We start from the raw sequence: 15,440 nt of genomic DNA, 5'->3' as shown, positions 1-15,440 counted from the left end.
CAACGCTCTTTTTTAATTGAGAGAAAATGAAAAAAACAAGAATAACATTTTTTTAAAAATATATTAATTAAAACGACAAAACCTCCATTGTGTAACTTTAAATAAAATAAAAAAATTTTAAATGTAATTAGAACAAAAAAAGTTTAGCTCAAATTGGGTATTCAAATCAGCTTGTTGATCGAACTATTCTACCAATCAGGCCAGGGGGCATTGTATAACATATCTATTAGTTATTGGTACGTTTGTTACACGTAGAATTCTTAAGATCCAGTCTAGATATAGATCTACTTCTAAAAATCTAGCCTAGAGCTAGATCAAGAATCTATACTTTATATCTACTATACGGTACATTTACGTAAAAATATAAGCAAATCTTAGATTAAATATAAATAAACTTAAAACAACTTTAAATTTAATAAATAACTTTTATTGAATAACTCGAATGATGTAGATCTATACCTTTAAATCTATACTTAGAAGACGATGCGAAATTTTTTCCTGAACAATTAACATTAATTTATTAAACTAATGAATCAATAATTCCTAACATTTGGAAATTTACGAACGCCATTATCCTTTCAAGAACGCGATTCTCCTTTCAAAACCGATGTTGGCCCTAGATCTAAGTCTAGTTCTTAAGCCAAATTTACATTTATTTATTTTTTACTTGGGAAAATGATAAAGGTCCAACAAGAGTTTTCGCCATGTTGCCAACGAGCTAGTAATTCTTTTCTCAGCGATATACATCAACGGTTAAATTTCCAGGAAAATCGTTAGAGCCATTTTTGTGATCAGCGTCCGTACAGCTTCAAACTGTTCCAGGTTCCATGAAGTTTTGACTAGAATAGATGACCAGGGACACCATCCACGGTCCTCTAACGCAGAAAGCAATCATAAAAATCTTAACAAAAATCTCTAGTAACGGTAGTGTTACTTGTTCTGTATTTTCCATCTTGAAGTCAAGCACTCACATGACCACCAAATGTTAAGAAATTTTAGACATTTTTTGTTTTGTTAGTTTCTGGTCACTCCCTAAAAGTTTTTATCCACTTTCATCATTGTCCTCCTCACTGCTGCTTGTGGACAGGTCGCTGGTCAGCCGTAAACGGCTTTTTTCCTCCAGCTCTCGGTCTATCATGACCTGAAACTGACACAGTTTATTGCGCACATGTCTGAGGTCATACTGCAACTCCAGTTGGCTCACCTCAGATGATCCCGCGCGCATGTGGTTTGACGGGTCAACGCTCGGACTGCCACTCTTGGCCGCCGGTAAAACAGGGGAATTAAACGCTCCATTTCTTCTAACGATGTCTTCCATTCTGGTTGTGCTGAGTGGCCTCCCGTTTCGGGAGCAGGCGATCTGATCCGAGATATCGATTAGGAGATTACTCGAGGAAGTCTTGTCCTGCGCTCTGTTCTTCACTGACAGTGCTTCCGGTGCGGAGCGTCTCCTGGCATCGGCGTTGAAATTTAGCTCTAAAACATGGCGTCTGAGTTCAGGAGTTAAATTATTCCGCTTTAACTCCGAGATTCGAACCGACGGAAGAGTTAGGTATTTTTCTGGTCTATAGGCGTGGGTGGAGTTCGTGTTTACATTGGTTTCGGGGACAAAAGGAACCTGAAATCGAACTATAGATTTCGACCCATTGTTTTGTGAGCTTAAGGGTCCGTTCAGTTTTCTTGAGTCTGTGCTACTTCCCAGACTTTTCAACGAAGTCACACTTCGGTCCACTATAGAATGAGCACCAAGTCTATTTTTATCGCGGTCATGTAATGTGATTGCGTCGCGACGAATCGATTGACCAAAGTCCTGGTTTTTAACCGGAAAAGTTTTCGGGTCTATGTTTATTTCATTACGTCTGCACGGAGGGAAGTCAGGGCGAGAAGTGGCGCCCTTTCTACTCTCCCGAGAGGAGGGGGAACCTGGCGGTGCGTCGACGCAAGAGCGATTAAAGCCAGCCGTTTGGGGCATAGTCGCGTTTTCCAGCAGATTTTCGGAATCTGAGCCCTCAGCTAATCTCATCATCCTAATATTCATGTCTGTCAACCGCTGCTGGATGTCCATCATTGCGCGATAGGTTTCTCCGGCTTTCTCGGCTCGCATGCTGCTCTCTTCTCTTGCAAGTTCGTTTTTGGTGTCTTCGCCGTTGCCAGCGACGCACTGGAAGTCCAAACTACCGGCGTCCTCGTTTACATGCCGCGGCATAGCAGAAGTTTCCGATGATGTCATTTCTTGTTTGAAGTTGTGGTGAAGATCGCATGTAGACGTACTTTGAGCACCATCCCCAGAGGAATGCCTCTTTGTGGAAAGAATGTCAGATCCTCTCATGCCCAATTCAATCTCCTCGCTCTCACTTCTGTGATAGGATGTAATCCTGATGCTTCCAGCACCGGAACCGTTGTCGGAACCTGTCTCCCAGCTGTTTCGCATGGTTATGTCACTGGACTCGCTCTGTGATCTGGCGGCCACCTTTCGATGAGCGCACCTATACGCGAAACAGATGACCATGATCGCTAGGAATGCCACTCCTGCAACAGCCCCGATTATAATGGCGTCCAACTTCAGGGTGGCGTACTTCTCGTCATCCCAACTCTCGATGCGCTTCCGCTGTGAAAACAAGAAAACGAGATTATTAGCTGTAATGACGTAATCAGATTATGTAGTGTAGAAATCTAAAATACCAAAACCTCATTAGTTATGACGTAATTCAGAGAGCAATTTAGACTCTCAAAGCAGCTAAAAGAATATATTTTAGCGTAAAGCTAAATTGTCTAATAGACAAAGAAGAATCATAGAATCATACTTTATAGCATTTTCTTTTACTTTCTAATCTTATCTTTCGACATCACTGTGCATGTCCGAGATATATACTTACTTAGGTAAAGGAATGGCAAAATTCTTCTTTAAAGATTAAACAATTTCAATCCACAATCCACAAAGTGAAATCACGAACAGAATTTTATTTCAATAATACATTCACAACAGTAGACTTAACATGAAGCTTTAAAGTACTTCGACTGCTTATTATCTTCCCTTGTGTTGAGGGTACAGGTTCTCCATTATAAAAGGAAGGGCAATAACTCTATTTATTTTACTTACGTCTTTTTTTTTTTTTAGCCTTAATGCAAATTCGCCGTTTAATTCTCGAGACCAATTAGTAAGTAAACAGCTTGTTTGCACATCTCGAGAGACCTAGACGCGCACAATTATATGACGGATATTTACAAGTACATACACTTTTTTTTGAAAGTTTTATCACACATGTAAGAAAAAAATATATTACCACCAAATTGGAAGGGCTGGTTCTCCTAGCGCTGGTTTTGATGGAGCTAAGTTTTGCGACCGTAGAGGTGTATGCTTCGCTTGAAAGAGGCGTCTCCCACTTTGTCGGAGTAAGGGTGCTGCTCAGGGAAATGCTTACTTCCTGGGAGGGCAGTCTCAGGGCTTGAAAGGTGCACCGATCCGCATTCTTGGCTCTGTCCTTGACCTCAAGAGTAGCCTGAGTGTTGCAGCAGGTGAATCTAAGGGCGATAAAACATTGACTAGTACATGTTAGACTCAGAGTGAGAGTAAAATTCAGAGAGTGAAAGAAAGGTTCTGACAGTGAAAGAAAGGTTCTGAGAGTGAAAGAAAGGTTCAGAGAGTTTCAATAAGATTCAGAGAGTGAAAGAAAGGTTTAGAGAGTGAAAGAAAGGTTTAGAGAGTGAAAGAAAGATTCAGAGAGTGAAAGAAAGGTTCAGAAATTGAAAGAAATGTTTAGAGAGTGAAAGAAAGGTTCAGAGAGTGAAAGAAAGGTTCAGAGAGTAAAAGAAAGGTTCATAGAGTGAAAGAAAGGTTCAGAGAGTGAAAGAAAGGTTTAGAGAGTGAAAGAAAGGTTCATAGAGTGAAAGAAAGGTTCAGAGAGTGAAAGAAAGGTTTAGAGAGTGAAAGAAAGATTCAGAGAGTGAAAGAAAGGTTCAGAGAGTAAAAGAAAGGTTCAGAGAGTGAAAGAAAGGTTCAGAGAGTGAAAGAAAGGTTTAGAGAGTGAAAGAAAGGTTTAGAGAGTGAAAGAAAGATTCAGAGAGTGAAAGAAAGGTTCAGAGAGTAAAAGAAAGGTTCATAGAGTGAAAGAAAGGTTTAGAGAGTGAAAGAAAGGTTTAGAGTGTGAAGGAAAGGCTTAGAGAGTGAAAGAAAGGTTCGGAGAGTGAAAGAAAGGTTCAGAGAGTGAAAGAAAGATTTGTTTTTTTTTAAGTGATTTCTGTATTGTCATCGACTATGAATAAATATAGGCCTACAAGATTTCAACTTGATTCGAGAATTGTAAGTGGGAATAAAAGCGTGTAATATAAAGCCTCTTCTCTCAATAAGTTGAATTTATTTCCCTTGTTCGATACCAAACAAAATAATTAATTACTAGTAATTAATTGACGAAGGGATTTTTTTTTCATTCATGTTTTGTACAACAAATAATTGTGTAAAGTTTCAGCTTGATCCGAGATTGGGTGTACCAGAAATAACGTGTAAAAAAATTTTACCAGCCAGCCAACCAGACAGACAGACAGACAGATTGGGTTGATATAAGCTTAGTGAAAAGAAAGGAGCGTATGAGTGATTAAATGGAAACACATCTTATTCTTATCTTACCATTACTAAAAATTCTGCCCATTGTACGACCTCCCCATGCGCCTTTCATCGACACCCACTCCACTTTTGCCCACTCTCTCCCAGGCGCCCCAGTCAATGAATTGAATTATGGCTACGCGTCCAGACGATGGACTGTCGCTGTACCGTCCATTGATCTAATTAGTGGTCACAGTCAGTGGGAGAAAAGAAAACACAGAATGATATGGAGGTCGTGTTAATATCTTAATTCTCAGAGATCGCGTTCCCCCGCGGTAACACATTTGGTAGAAACGCGCTGTGTAAATTTATATGGATCAGTGTCTTCAAAACGAAAGTAAATGTTGGCGCGCGTTCTACGATACAAGGATCAGTAAATGTCAGCATGTTCGAAGTAGTACAAAAAGTTCAACGTGACTTTACGAATTCTTTAATCTCGATCCGTCATTTCCGGAAGATGTTAAAGGTACATTTTAATCATTATAACAAACTTATATCAAATCACTCTGTCTGTCTGTCAGTCTATCTGTCTGTCTGTCTTGTAAAAAAAGTATAAACGTTATTTCTTCTACACCCATTCTGTGGCAAAATTTGAAGCTCCAGAATGTCCAAGTTTATTGATAGTAAAACTAAAAAAAAATCTGGAAGGACAAAGGTATAGCCCTCGCTACTAAAATCCTTCAGATGCAGTTCTTGGTCATGTACACACTCTTGAATGCTTACGAATCTTGGACGCTGACTGCTGAGCTAGAGAGATGGATCCCAGCAATGGAATTAAGATGCTAAAGATCCTAGGTATCAAATATGTAGACTGCATCACAAATGAAGAGGCTAGAAAGAGGATCAAAGGGCCCCACGATGACCTGCTAACAACTGTCAAAAAACGCAAAATGAAACTTGCAAGCCATTTCACATGGTCCTCAAGGCTCTTAAGGACCTTCCTTCAGTACCAGGAAAAGAAGAGTAAGACTGTAAAAAAATATGGAAAGACAACATAAAATAATGGACAAACCTGTTATTTAATGAGATTCTAATCTAAGTCAAAAGACAGAGAAGAATGGAGAAGGTCAACATGTGTGGTGTCCCAACGGTTCAAATAACTAAGGGATAGGTGAAGCTGAAGCTGAAATCACAGCAGAGTCTAACTCAGCGGTTCTCAACCTTTTTAGTGCCGCGACCCCCTAATACAATATCCCACTAGGCAGCGACCCCCAACCGTAATTTTTTTTTTCGTTCATAGGCCTAGGTAAATGTGAATTTGCTAATGTAATAAATTCGTTATAGTAATGTCTATATCTGATACATGACGTATGTATTTTGATCGAGATATAATCCATTTGATCCTTGCATTGAAAAAATGTAATTCTTCAAGGTGAGAAAGGTGTCTACCAGGTCGGCTATTTTCTGATTAAAAAACAACAACAACAAACTTCTAAAAAAAAACTTTTTTAGAACTTTCCCTCTCGACCACATTGTCACACTGTGAAGTAGAAGAACACGCTAAACACAACAAACTCATTTTACAAAGAAGTAACTAGCAATGAGAAAAAAAACAACATGTTTACCTTCCAACAATGATGTTACACTCACTAACTCAAAATGCCATCCTGTATCCACAAACAGATTTATCCGTCTTCGTAAATATGTCACCCTCATATTTTTATTTTATTAAATTTATATTTGATGGTCGTTTCATAGATTATGAAAACATGCTGAATCTCAGTAATGCCCCTTTGTTTTGTTTATCAGAAATGAAAATGTATACCGACAAGGGTACAATTATGCTTGTTAAAAACGGCCCCCAAAAAATTCCGATGATAAATAGACCAAAAAATCCAAATTTCTGAAGGTCTTAGGCGACCCCTGACAAATTATCATTCGACCCCTAGAGGGGTCGCGATCCACAGGTTGAAGAAGCCATTTATACCATTAATTTATGTTGGCTATATATCTAGATCTCATGCGGGAAAGGGGGGGGAGGAGGGGGGAGTGTACAGGATTTGAACTTGGAACGCTTGTAATTGTAGTCCACATGCCCCGCGGTTAGGCAGCCATCAACTGGACTTTTGTTTGGTATAATCTTTTCTTATTAAATACAGACGTTACTTCGTATAATCTTTTCTTATAAACTACAGACGTTACTTCAAAAAAAAGAAGCTGATTACGTCCTATTCGTGTTCCTAAGTCAGTCATGCATATTAATCAATGACTTATATTCTGCCAAGTCACTGGTTTTCCTGGCTGACTCAGGCAACCCATTCCATGCTCTAATAGTACTAGGAAAGAAGGAACATTTGTACACATTTGTCCTAGCATATGGGACAATGAATGTGCGCTTATCTTTGTGTCTTTCTAAGTATTTTATTAGATTTTGTTTTTGTATTTGAAGATTATGGTTCAGTGTTTTATGTATAATTGCTACTTTACTTTTGAGTCTTCTATCCTGAAGGCTTACTAAATTTAGTAATTTTACTAAAGGTGTTACTCTTATCAAATGTGAATATGTGAATATTCGAAATCCTTTGTTATGAATCTTACTACTCTATTTTGTGTCTGTTCCTAGGTAAATCTAGTCATGCATGTTAACCTTGGTTAGGCCAAGAATAGAATATGCATCCTCCGTTTGGGACCCCTCAACTCAATAAAACATTTAGAAACTGGAACAGATACAATATAGAGCAGTGAGATTCATAACAAACAAATGTTCACATTTGACTAGAGTAACACCTTTAGTAAAATCACTAAATTTAGAAAGCCTAAATGCATGACGCGTATGACGTAATCATCTTCTTTTTTGAAGTAACGTCTGTATTATATAAGATAAGATAGGAACCGATGTCATAAATTCTCCCAAGTCACTGGTTTTCCTGGCTAGCTCAGGCAATCAATTCCATGCTCTAATAGCACTAGGGAATAAGGAGCATTTGTACAAATTTGTCCTAGGATATGGAATGTGTCTTTATCTTTGTGTCTTTCTGAATATTTTATTAAATTTTGTTTTTGTATTTGAAGGTTATTGTTCAGTGTTTTATGTATAAATATATCTTTACTTGTAAGTCTTCTATCACGAAGGCTTTCTAAATTTAGTGACTTTACTAAAGGTGTCATTCTAGTCAAATGTGAATATTCGTTTGTTATGAATCTCACTGCTCTATTTTGTGTCTGTTCTAGTATCTTTATGTTTTCTTGGGTTGAGGGGTCCCAAACAGAGGATGCATACTCTATTATTGGCCTAACCAAGGTTAAATAACATTTTAGTTTTATATTCTTTTTAATTTGTAGAAATATCTTTCCTAGTTTCCTAGTTATAAGCTACCTTGTTGTTTGGAAAAAAAACACTTTCCAATCAAAATCGATACGTCCTCCTCGAGGGCATTAGCAAATGTTACAAGATGAAACAAAGAAACATTAGCCAGACATATCTTTCAGCTGTTAGACAGCTTAGATGAAGACAATAAATGTGCCATACGATCGCGAAATGGCATCGCCAAAAGAATAAAATCGTGCATTTCAATGATTGGCAAAAGGGGGGGGGGGGTAGAATTTACATTGAATTACATAATAATTCAATTATGCTATATGAAATGATTTTTAGAACGCTGCTAGATCAATATCATAATGTTTAAATATTACAAAGATTATATCAACTCACTGTGTCTGTCTGTCTGTCTGTCTGGTAAAAAGTTTGTACACGTTATTTCTTCTAGACCCCATCTCGGATCAAGTGACAATTTCGCACAATTATTTCATTTACCTGACAAAAAAAGATTAATAAAAACAATTAGTTAATTAAATTAAGTATTGGTAATTTATTATTTTGTTTGGTATTTTAAACAAGGGAAAGAAATCGTACTTGACAGAAGAAGTGGTATAAGATGAAGGAATCTTGAGACCTGAGTGAACATTTGTTTTATGCATAAAAAAACAACAACTCATTTAGACACTCTCTAAGATACCCGCTTCTTCATTCCCCCTTTCACAACTGGCCCAGACAAGGGATAGGATCATAGCACATCGAGAAAGATAAAAGCTAAACAAAATAATAAATTAAAAATATTTCTATCACACAGATTTATTATATTTAGTTCAGACGGATCCAAATTAATCCAAATTAATTGATACAATTACACTTATTATAAGCTTTGTTATTTTAAAAAGTATGTTTTATGTATTTCTTTTTTCTTTTTAAATGACTTTATGCTTTTTATGCAAATTTTGTCTACCTGTATTTGGCCACTGCGGTCTCATTGTCGCTGGAATATGAAACCAGCACATCTGTTATGGATCCGGTTGGAGCATTGACGAACTCTGCAGATGACACCCCCGTGGCGTTGTCTGCAACCAACACATCGACTCCCCATTGTTGCAGATGGCAGGCAATGTCAGGCCTGCAGCCTCCCCGAGAAGACAACACCCTTGATTCAAAAGAAGATTAAGATGTTCAGTGATAGTTCAGAGACATTAAAACTGCTGGTTACATGATCGAAACCATTAGGTGTTTTCCAATTATTGTTTTTTAAAAGGGTGGTGGACTTACTATCAATACCATTACTTAAAAGCTAAAAAATATTAATATCCCCCATAAAGGGCCTCATCTTGCCTGTCCAATCATAGTGTGTTTACAAAGCAAGTGTAAGATGTAGGCGACTCATGAATGGAACTATTAAAATAGATCTAGAGCTATATGTCAACACGGCTTCACCGCTATAGCGAACGGATGTACGAAAAATGCTTTAGAAAAACAAATTTTTAAGGTTAATTTCATTAAAATATGAAATAAATTGACTATAATTAGTATGTTCATGTGTTAAAGTATAAAAATATTATTGCTAAGAAAAGTTTTATCATCTTAGAGTTGAATTAGACCTAGGAATAGAGAGATGTGCAACCTTTACGTCTTGTCTAATAAAAAAAATGTACGCCAGGACTTACCAATTCGCAGAAATAAGGAACGAATTTATGTAAAAATGCTTTTGAAACACAAATTTCAAGGTTAATTTCATTAAATAATGAGATCAATACACTATATATTTTTATTTTTATGTGTCAAAGTAAAAAACTATCTGTGCAAAGTGTAGTTCTTAAAATTAGATCTAGCTCTAGATTCTTTTGATCTTCTCTCGTGTAAACATGGTAAACATGGCCTAGATCTATGAAAACAACATATTTTCATACAATTGGGCAAATGTTTTTTTTTGAGGGTCTTAAGTTTGTTTTAGGGCTATAATACATACGTTAGGGTTCCAGTTAGTACCCAAGGAACATTTATGCCAAGTTTTATCAAGATTGGTGAAACGGTTTTGATTTCTATGCGGGACGTACATACATACATGCATACATACATACATAAATATATATATATATACATACATACGCCTTACCTTCTACTTTATAGTATAGATGAAAGGGGAGAGCTGGTATTTTCAAGTGTAAACAAGCAAAATACAAACAAATACGTTTTAAACCACAAAACATTTTAAACAAGAGTACAAAGACAGTTTGTGAGGAAACAAACTCAAAATCAGCCTCCAAAGTGGTCAGACCCAGGCAGATAAAAAGGTAGGTTTAAAAATTTTTAGAAAGAATATCAGAATGAAATTCTATCACAGGCAAATGACATAGAAAAATGGAGAAAGAAGGTTGACAGATCTTAGGTGGTGCACCAACGGTCCAGTAGACCAAGGGGATACATTTTTCGTTTTCAGAAAAGAAAAAAGTAGCGTTTGCATCAGAACTTTGAATGGTCTAAAATATCATGATGTCGGATTTTCAATATCTTTTCCAGTTTAAAAGATCTAAACGGGACGGAAGGACGGAGAGACAGATCACACAAAACTAATAGCGTCTTTTCCCCTTTCGGGGGCTACTAAAAATACGTTTTTTTTTTAAAGACAAAGATTATATTTAGTATAATTGTATTAATTAACTAATTTCTTGTTGTTGTTTCTTTTAATTCATTCTTGTGTTGGCATGTAAAAGAAATGACTTTGCGAAATTTCAGCTTGATAATAGATTTGGTGTGGGAGAAATAATGTCTACAAATTTTTATCAGACAGACCGACAGAGATAGTTGATAAAAGCTTTGCATAATAAGGACAAGCATCGCAATTTTAGACATTGTAATTTTCGCTCTATAGTGGAGTACATAATTGTGTTACAACCTTACTAATCCTTAAAGATGTGACTGCCCAGTGATCTTTTCACAATCTGCTGATGGGTCTCTATTTATGAATTCCGACTTCCCCAGTGAGCCTGTATGCTCTGTCTTCTACTAAAATATTTAAAGTCAAAACATTCCGAGGGCCCTAACGAATGCGTAACGGCTCTCTAGGGGCACTGTGGTGCATAAATTGTCTACATAAACCACTTAGCTAAATGACTGGGCTATAAACCCTGGACTCCTAGATATTAATTATGGCTATGGTTACCGTTAAGATATTTAGGAATTCGGTTACGATTTGGAGGAAACTGGGTTGAAGAAAGTTATAATACTATTAATTGAACACATAATTCTTTCATTATCATAGTTCACCATCTCTATAAGTAGGCACGGTGGCTGAGCGGTAAAGCTACTTGGCTTCCGAAGCGGGGGTCCCGGGTTCGAGTCCCATGAAGACTGGGGTTTTTAATTTCGGGATCTTTGGGCGCCTCTGAGTCCACGCAGCTCTAATGTGTACAATTATTTGGGGAAAAGTAAAAGCCGTAGGCCACAGAAACAGATGCCCCTTACATCATCTGCCCTAAGATCACAAGGTCTGAAAGGGGAAACACTACTTCTATTACTACCATCTCTATAGCATCATAGGTTTCAAAGGTTTCATTATAGTGTAATTGATACACGATACTCTTTTATTGTCTATAATAATACTCCTAAATGGCTCCAGACCTGTTCATTGAATAAAAGCCTTTCAAACGATCAACGGGATACTGGCGCCTTCTGCGGTACCTTTCCCTGAAGGAAGATTTTTGCGAGCCCTGAAGACCTTGTAATATGGCCTTAGAGTTTTAGTTTGCGAATTTACTTTTTTTTTAACAGTTAGCAGGTCATCGTGGGGTCAAATTGCTGTAGTAACTCTGTCTCTAATCTCTTTGTTTGTGATGCGGTCTTGAAATAAACTAATAAATAAATAAAACAAGATATTAAGTCCGAAAAAACTTCAACCACTGAAAGAGGGAAGTAGTATACCGGATTACGGTTACCAGAATTATATATTGTAGTAACTCTAGAGGCGACTGAAAAGGTCAATAGGTATGCTATCTACTGATACACACGACCCAGGCCAATCACACAGGTCAACGGGTCAACGGCTGTCGATAGACAAGGGACAATACTTGCTAGTTCACGCAAATATGACCCATTTTGTGGTCATGTGATCCAGAGCATTCACGGACTAGGTGTGTAAGAAAGGACAGTCGAGTCCAGGACAGCAAGAGAAGGACTGCGTTGTATCTTGTGAGTCCTCGAAAATGTAGCAGTACGAGCTAGAGACACTTGTAGTGTTTAGTTAGGCAGTTCTGTAGTGTAGCAAAGCATTTGAAGTTAGTGTAGCCAATTGTGTTTATTGGCTGTTGGTGTATTTGTAATTAAACCGCCACATTGTTTATCTTGTTGTCAAGTTGATGTTTTAGATGTGTTGTGTTGTTGGGCAGTGTTTACTGAAGGCCTTGTAGAGAAGATCGTAACAATATCTTTAGGGATAAAATAAAATAAAGGTGGTACAGTAGCATAAATAATATTTTACAACACCATCTAACTCACTACAATAATACAACCGTTCAGTCTAACGGTCTAGAGTCGTCTCCCTTAACTACGACCAGATGACAACTATGCCACCCTTGTTGCATCATTCATAACCAGTCGCTACCACCTTACCAACGACACCATAGAAACGCACTAACACACACAAACACTCCATAAAATCCCAGTGATGTTTCCCGAAGACAAAAAGTCCGGTGCATAGCAGATAGACCAGCTGTTTGAGTGCATCCATCTTCAGTTCAGACAAATGGAACCAAAGATAGCATTGTTCCCCAGTGGAACAAGTTGAGAACTTGCGTTACAAAGTAGTTAGAATGGAAACCAAGGTATTACAGGTAAATGTTTTTGTACCGAGTCAGACCTAAGGACCGCCAAAGACTAACGTACAGAGATGTCTGCAAGCGAGACATGAGTGCCATGGGCATCGACCAAAGTATGTGGAAGGAGATAGCTCAACACCGGACAGCATGGAGACTGTACGTGATGGTACGAACTTCGCCGAATGCAAAAGAAACGAAGCTGCGTCAGCCAAGAGAAAGAAAAAGAAAGCTGCCCTTCTAGATAGCCCTAACACAGATGCATATACATGCACGAACTGTAGCAGACTCTGCCGCTCCAGAATTGGCTTGATCAGTTACGCCAGATTCTTCGGGATCTCAAGACGTAACCAAAGCCAGTGACTTATCTGGGCGCATCCATTGTCTGCCATATATAGACTTGGTGGATGGTTTCATTTCACGATTAGACATAGATCTGAATCTATTTAATGTGCTCAATCGATCTTATTGCTATGTGTTTAGTTATGTTCGCCCGACTATCTACTGTTTCACAAGTTGTATATCATAGCCATTTATCAGAACCTTTATCTGAGAATAAACAAAATCGTTGTTGGTGCCTCGTGGCTAGGTGTCCTAAATATTTCATTGCTAAATTCTAGTGTTACTTTTATTAACTCTCTAAAACAATAATTATAAAAAAAAATTAAATGGTTTCATGTTGCATCAGAACTTTGAATGATCTAAAATATCATGATGTCAGATTTTCATTTTCTCTTCTATTTTCTGAGATCTAAATGGGATGGACGGACGGACGGACTGACAACACAAAACTAATGGCGTCTCTTCCCCTTTCGGGAGTTCTTCCCCATGGATAAGTTTCATTTTTTTAAAGGATTTTTTGTATTTTGCTTGTTCCAACTTCTAGAACGTCGACGTTTAGGCACTTTCAAGTATAAAAAAATTTCCCCTTTCAGACCTTGTGAACTATAGAAGAGGATGATGATGATGTTATGGTCATCTTTTTTTTGGCCACCGGTTAACGAACAGGTGTCATGTGGCCAGCACAACGACCAACCGCCTTTACTTTCCCCAATTAAAGTCAGGTACCAAGCGGCGTCCTAAAAATTCCGAGATTCAAAATCCCACTCTTCACCAGGACCCCAGGTTCGGAAGCTAATCACTTAGCCACTCAGCCACCGTGCCTCCCATCTCAAGAATAGAGAGACATATTGAAGATCAGAGCAAATAATTAAAACGATTAGAAATCACTAGAAGTGAGTCCCTGTGACTTCATAAAGTTGTATAGGCAGACTTTTCGAGGGGCTGGATAGCATCCACCCCTTCTCGGTCCGAATATGACCCACTGACCTCTGTTTGAGCATCAGTGTCTTTAAATATAACAAGAGTATGGCCCATGGTTAAACGCCATAAACAGGTCGCACATTAAATGCTTATACACATCATTAGCTAGAGCCTCGGAGGCTCTCTAGCAGTGCTTCGCGATCTGAGAGTAATTACATTTGAAGTGATCCTTAAGGCGCGTGAGCGCGCGAGCATGCACGCGCACACACACACACACAGAGTTTAAAATCACTGGCTGATTACAACTGTTGTACGCAAACTTTTCTTTTTCAATAACAAAATGAGAACTTCACCTCGATTACTTTCTGCTGCAAGTGGATCATTACTTGAAATTAATCACATCCTTAACTGGAAGAGGTCAAACGTGGATAACTTCATTTGTATTGATCTTCAATCATTGTGAGTTCGCCATTGAAAAGATCAAGTCCCTTTTAACATCAGAAGCACTTAAATTCTTTCCTGTCTTTTAGAATGTAATGAAGGTAGCACTTGATTTTATTGTCTGCGGGGCGATACCGTAGTAGTGGGAGCTAACTCGCCACAGTTGTGTTTTGCAACAATTACTTCCCCTTACATTGGAATAATAGTTTGACGCCATCAACAGCATGCGTCCGTAGTCACAATAGATTACAAGATTTTACTTTCTTTTTTTTTTTAATTAAATTTTGATCTGAATCTTATGTAAATATTGAAATGATTGGCATACTTTTAGAAGAAAATAAGCTGAGCATTTAAAACAATGAAAACCACACAAGATAATGAAATATTAACAAAAAAAAAAAAGATTTTTTAGCTTCAGAAAAATAAATTGATATTGACAGTATCTTTCCTTACAGAGAATTTATAATTATTAGGAGCAATAAAAAATTACTGAAACAAAACAAAAATTAATTATCTCTTTTCAAGATAAACCAATTTTTTAACCTAATTAAAAACTAACATTTGACGTCTGCTATCACCAAATGACACCAATGTATGAGTTATCATACCTTTTCTTATAAAATACAGACGTTACTTTAAAAAGATGAGTACGTCCCACACTGTGGTTAATCTAGTCATGAGTGCTAATCAATGACTTAAACTCTGCCAAGTCACTGGTTTTCCTGGCTGACTCAGGCAACCCATTCTATGCTCTAATAGCATTATGGATCCTAGAAATTGCAACAAGAAATGTGCCTTTATCCTTGTGTCGTTCTAAGTATTTTATTATTTTTTAATTTGTATTTGAAGATAACGGTTCAGTGTTTTATGTATAATTGCTTTTTTACTTTTGAGTCTTCTGTCCTGAAGGCTTTCTGAATTTATTGATTTAACTAGAGGTGTTACATAAATGTGAATATTTGTTTGTTATGAATCTCACTGGATTTATTGGATAACAACATGATGATCACGTGATGGAAAAGTATATAGTTCTGTACTTTTTAGAATATTATTGCAATCT

The 15,440-nt window shown here is 37.5% G+C and overlaps 1 protein-coding gene across 1 annotated transcript in view; it reads right to left on the bottom strand.

The window, feature by feature from the left end:
* Positions 1–405: 405 nt before the first annotated feature.
* Positions 406–15,440, bottom strand: part of LOC106062039 (uncharacterized) — a 36,738-nt gene continuing 21,703 nt past the window's right edge. Inside the window, exons 11-13 of the mRNA XM_056004555.1 lie at positions 8,824–9,015; positions 3,285–3,522; positions 406–2,608 (exon numbers count right to left, since the gene is read on the bottom strand). Of these exons, the coding sequence (XP_055860530.1) occupies positions 1,043–2,608; positions 3,285–3,522; positions 8,824–9,015 (1,996 nt within the window). The 3' untranslated portion in view covers positions 406–1,042. The remainder of the gene's footprint in view (positions 2,609–3,284; positions 3,523–8,823; positions 9,016–15,440) is intronic.

The sequence above is a fragment of the Biomphalaria glabrata genome, chromosome 11 (assembly GCF_947242115.1).
Source record: "Biomphalaria glabrata chromosome 11, xgBioGlab47.1, whole genome shotgun sequence".
NCBI classification, from domain to species: Eukaryota; Metazoa; Mollusca; class Gastropoda; family Planorbidae; genus Biomphalaria; species Biomphalaria glabrata.
The sequence above is the reverse complement of the archived record's forward strand: the minus strand, read 5'-3'. Positions and strand labels throughout refer to the sequence as shown.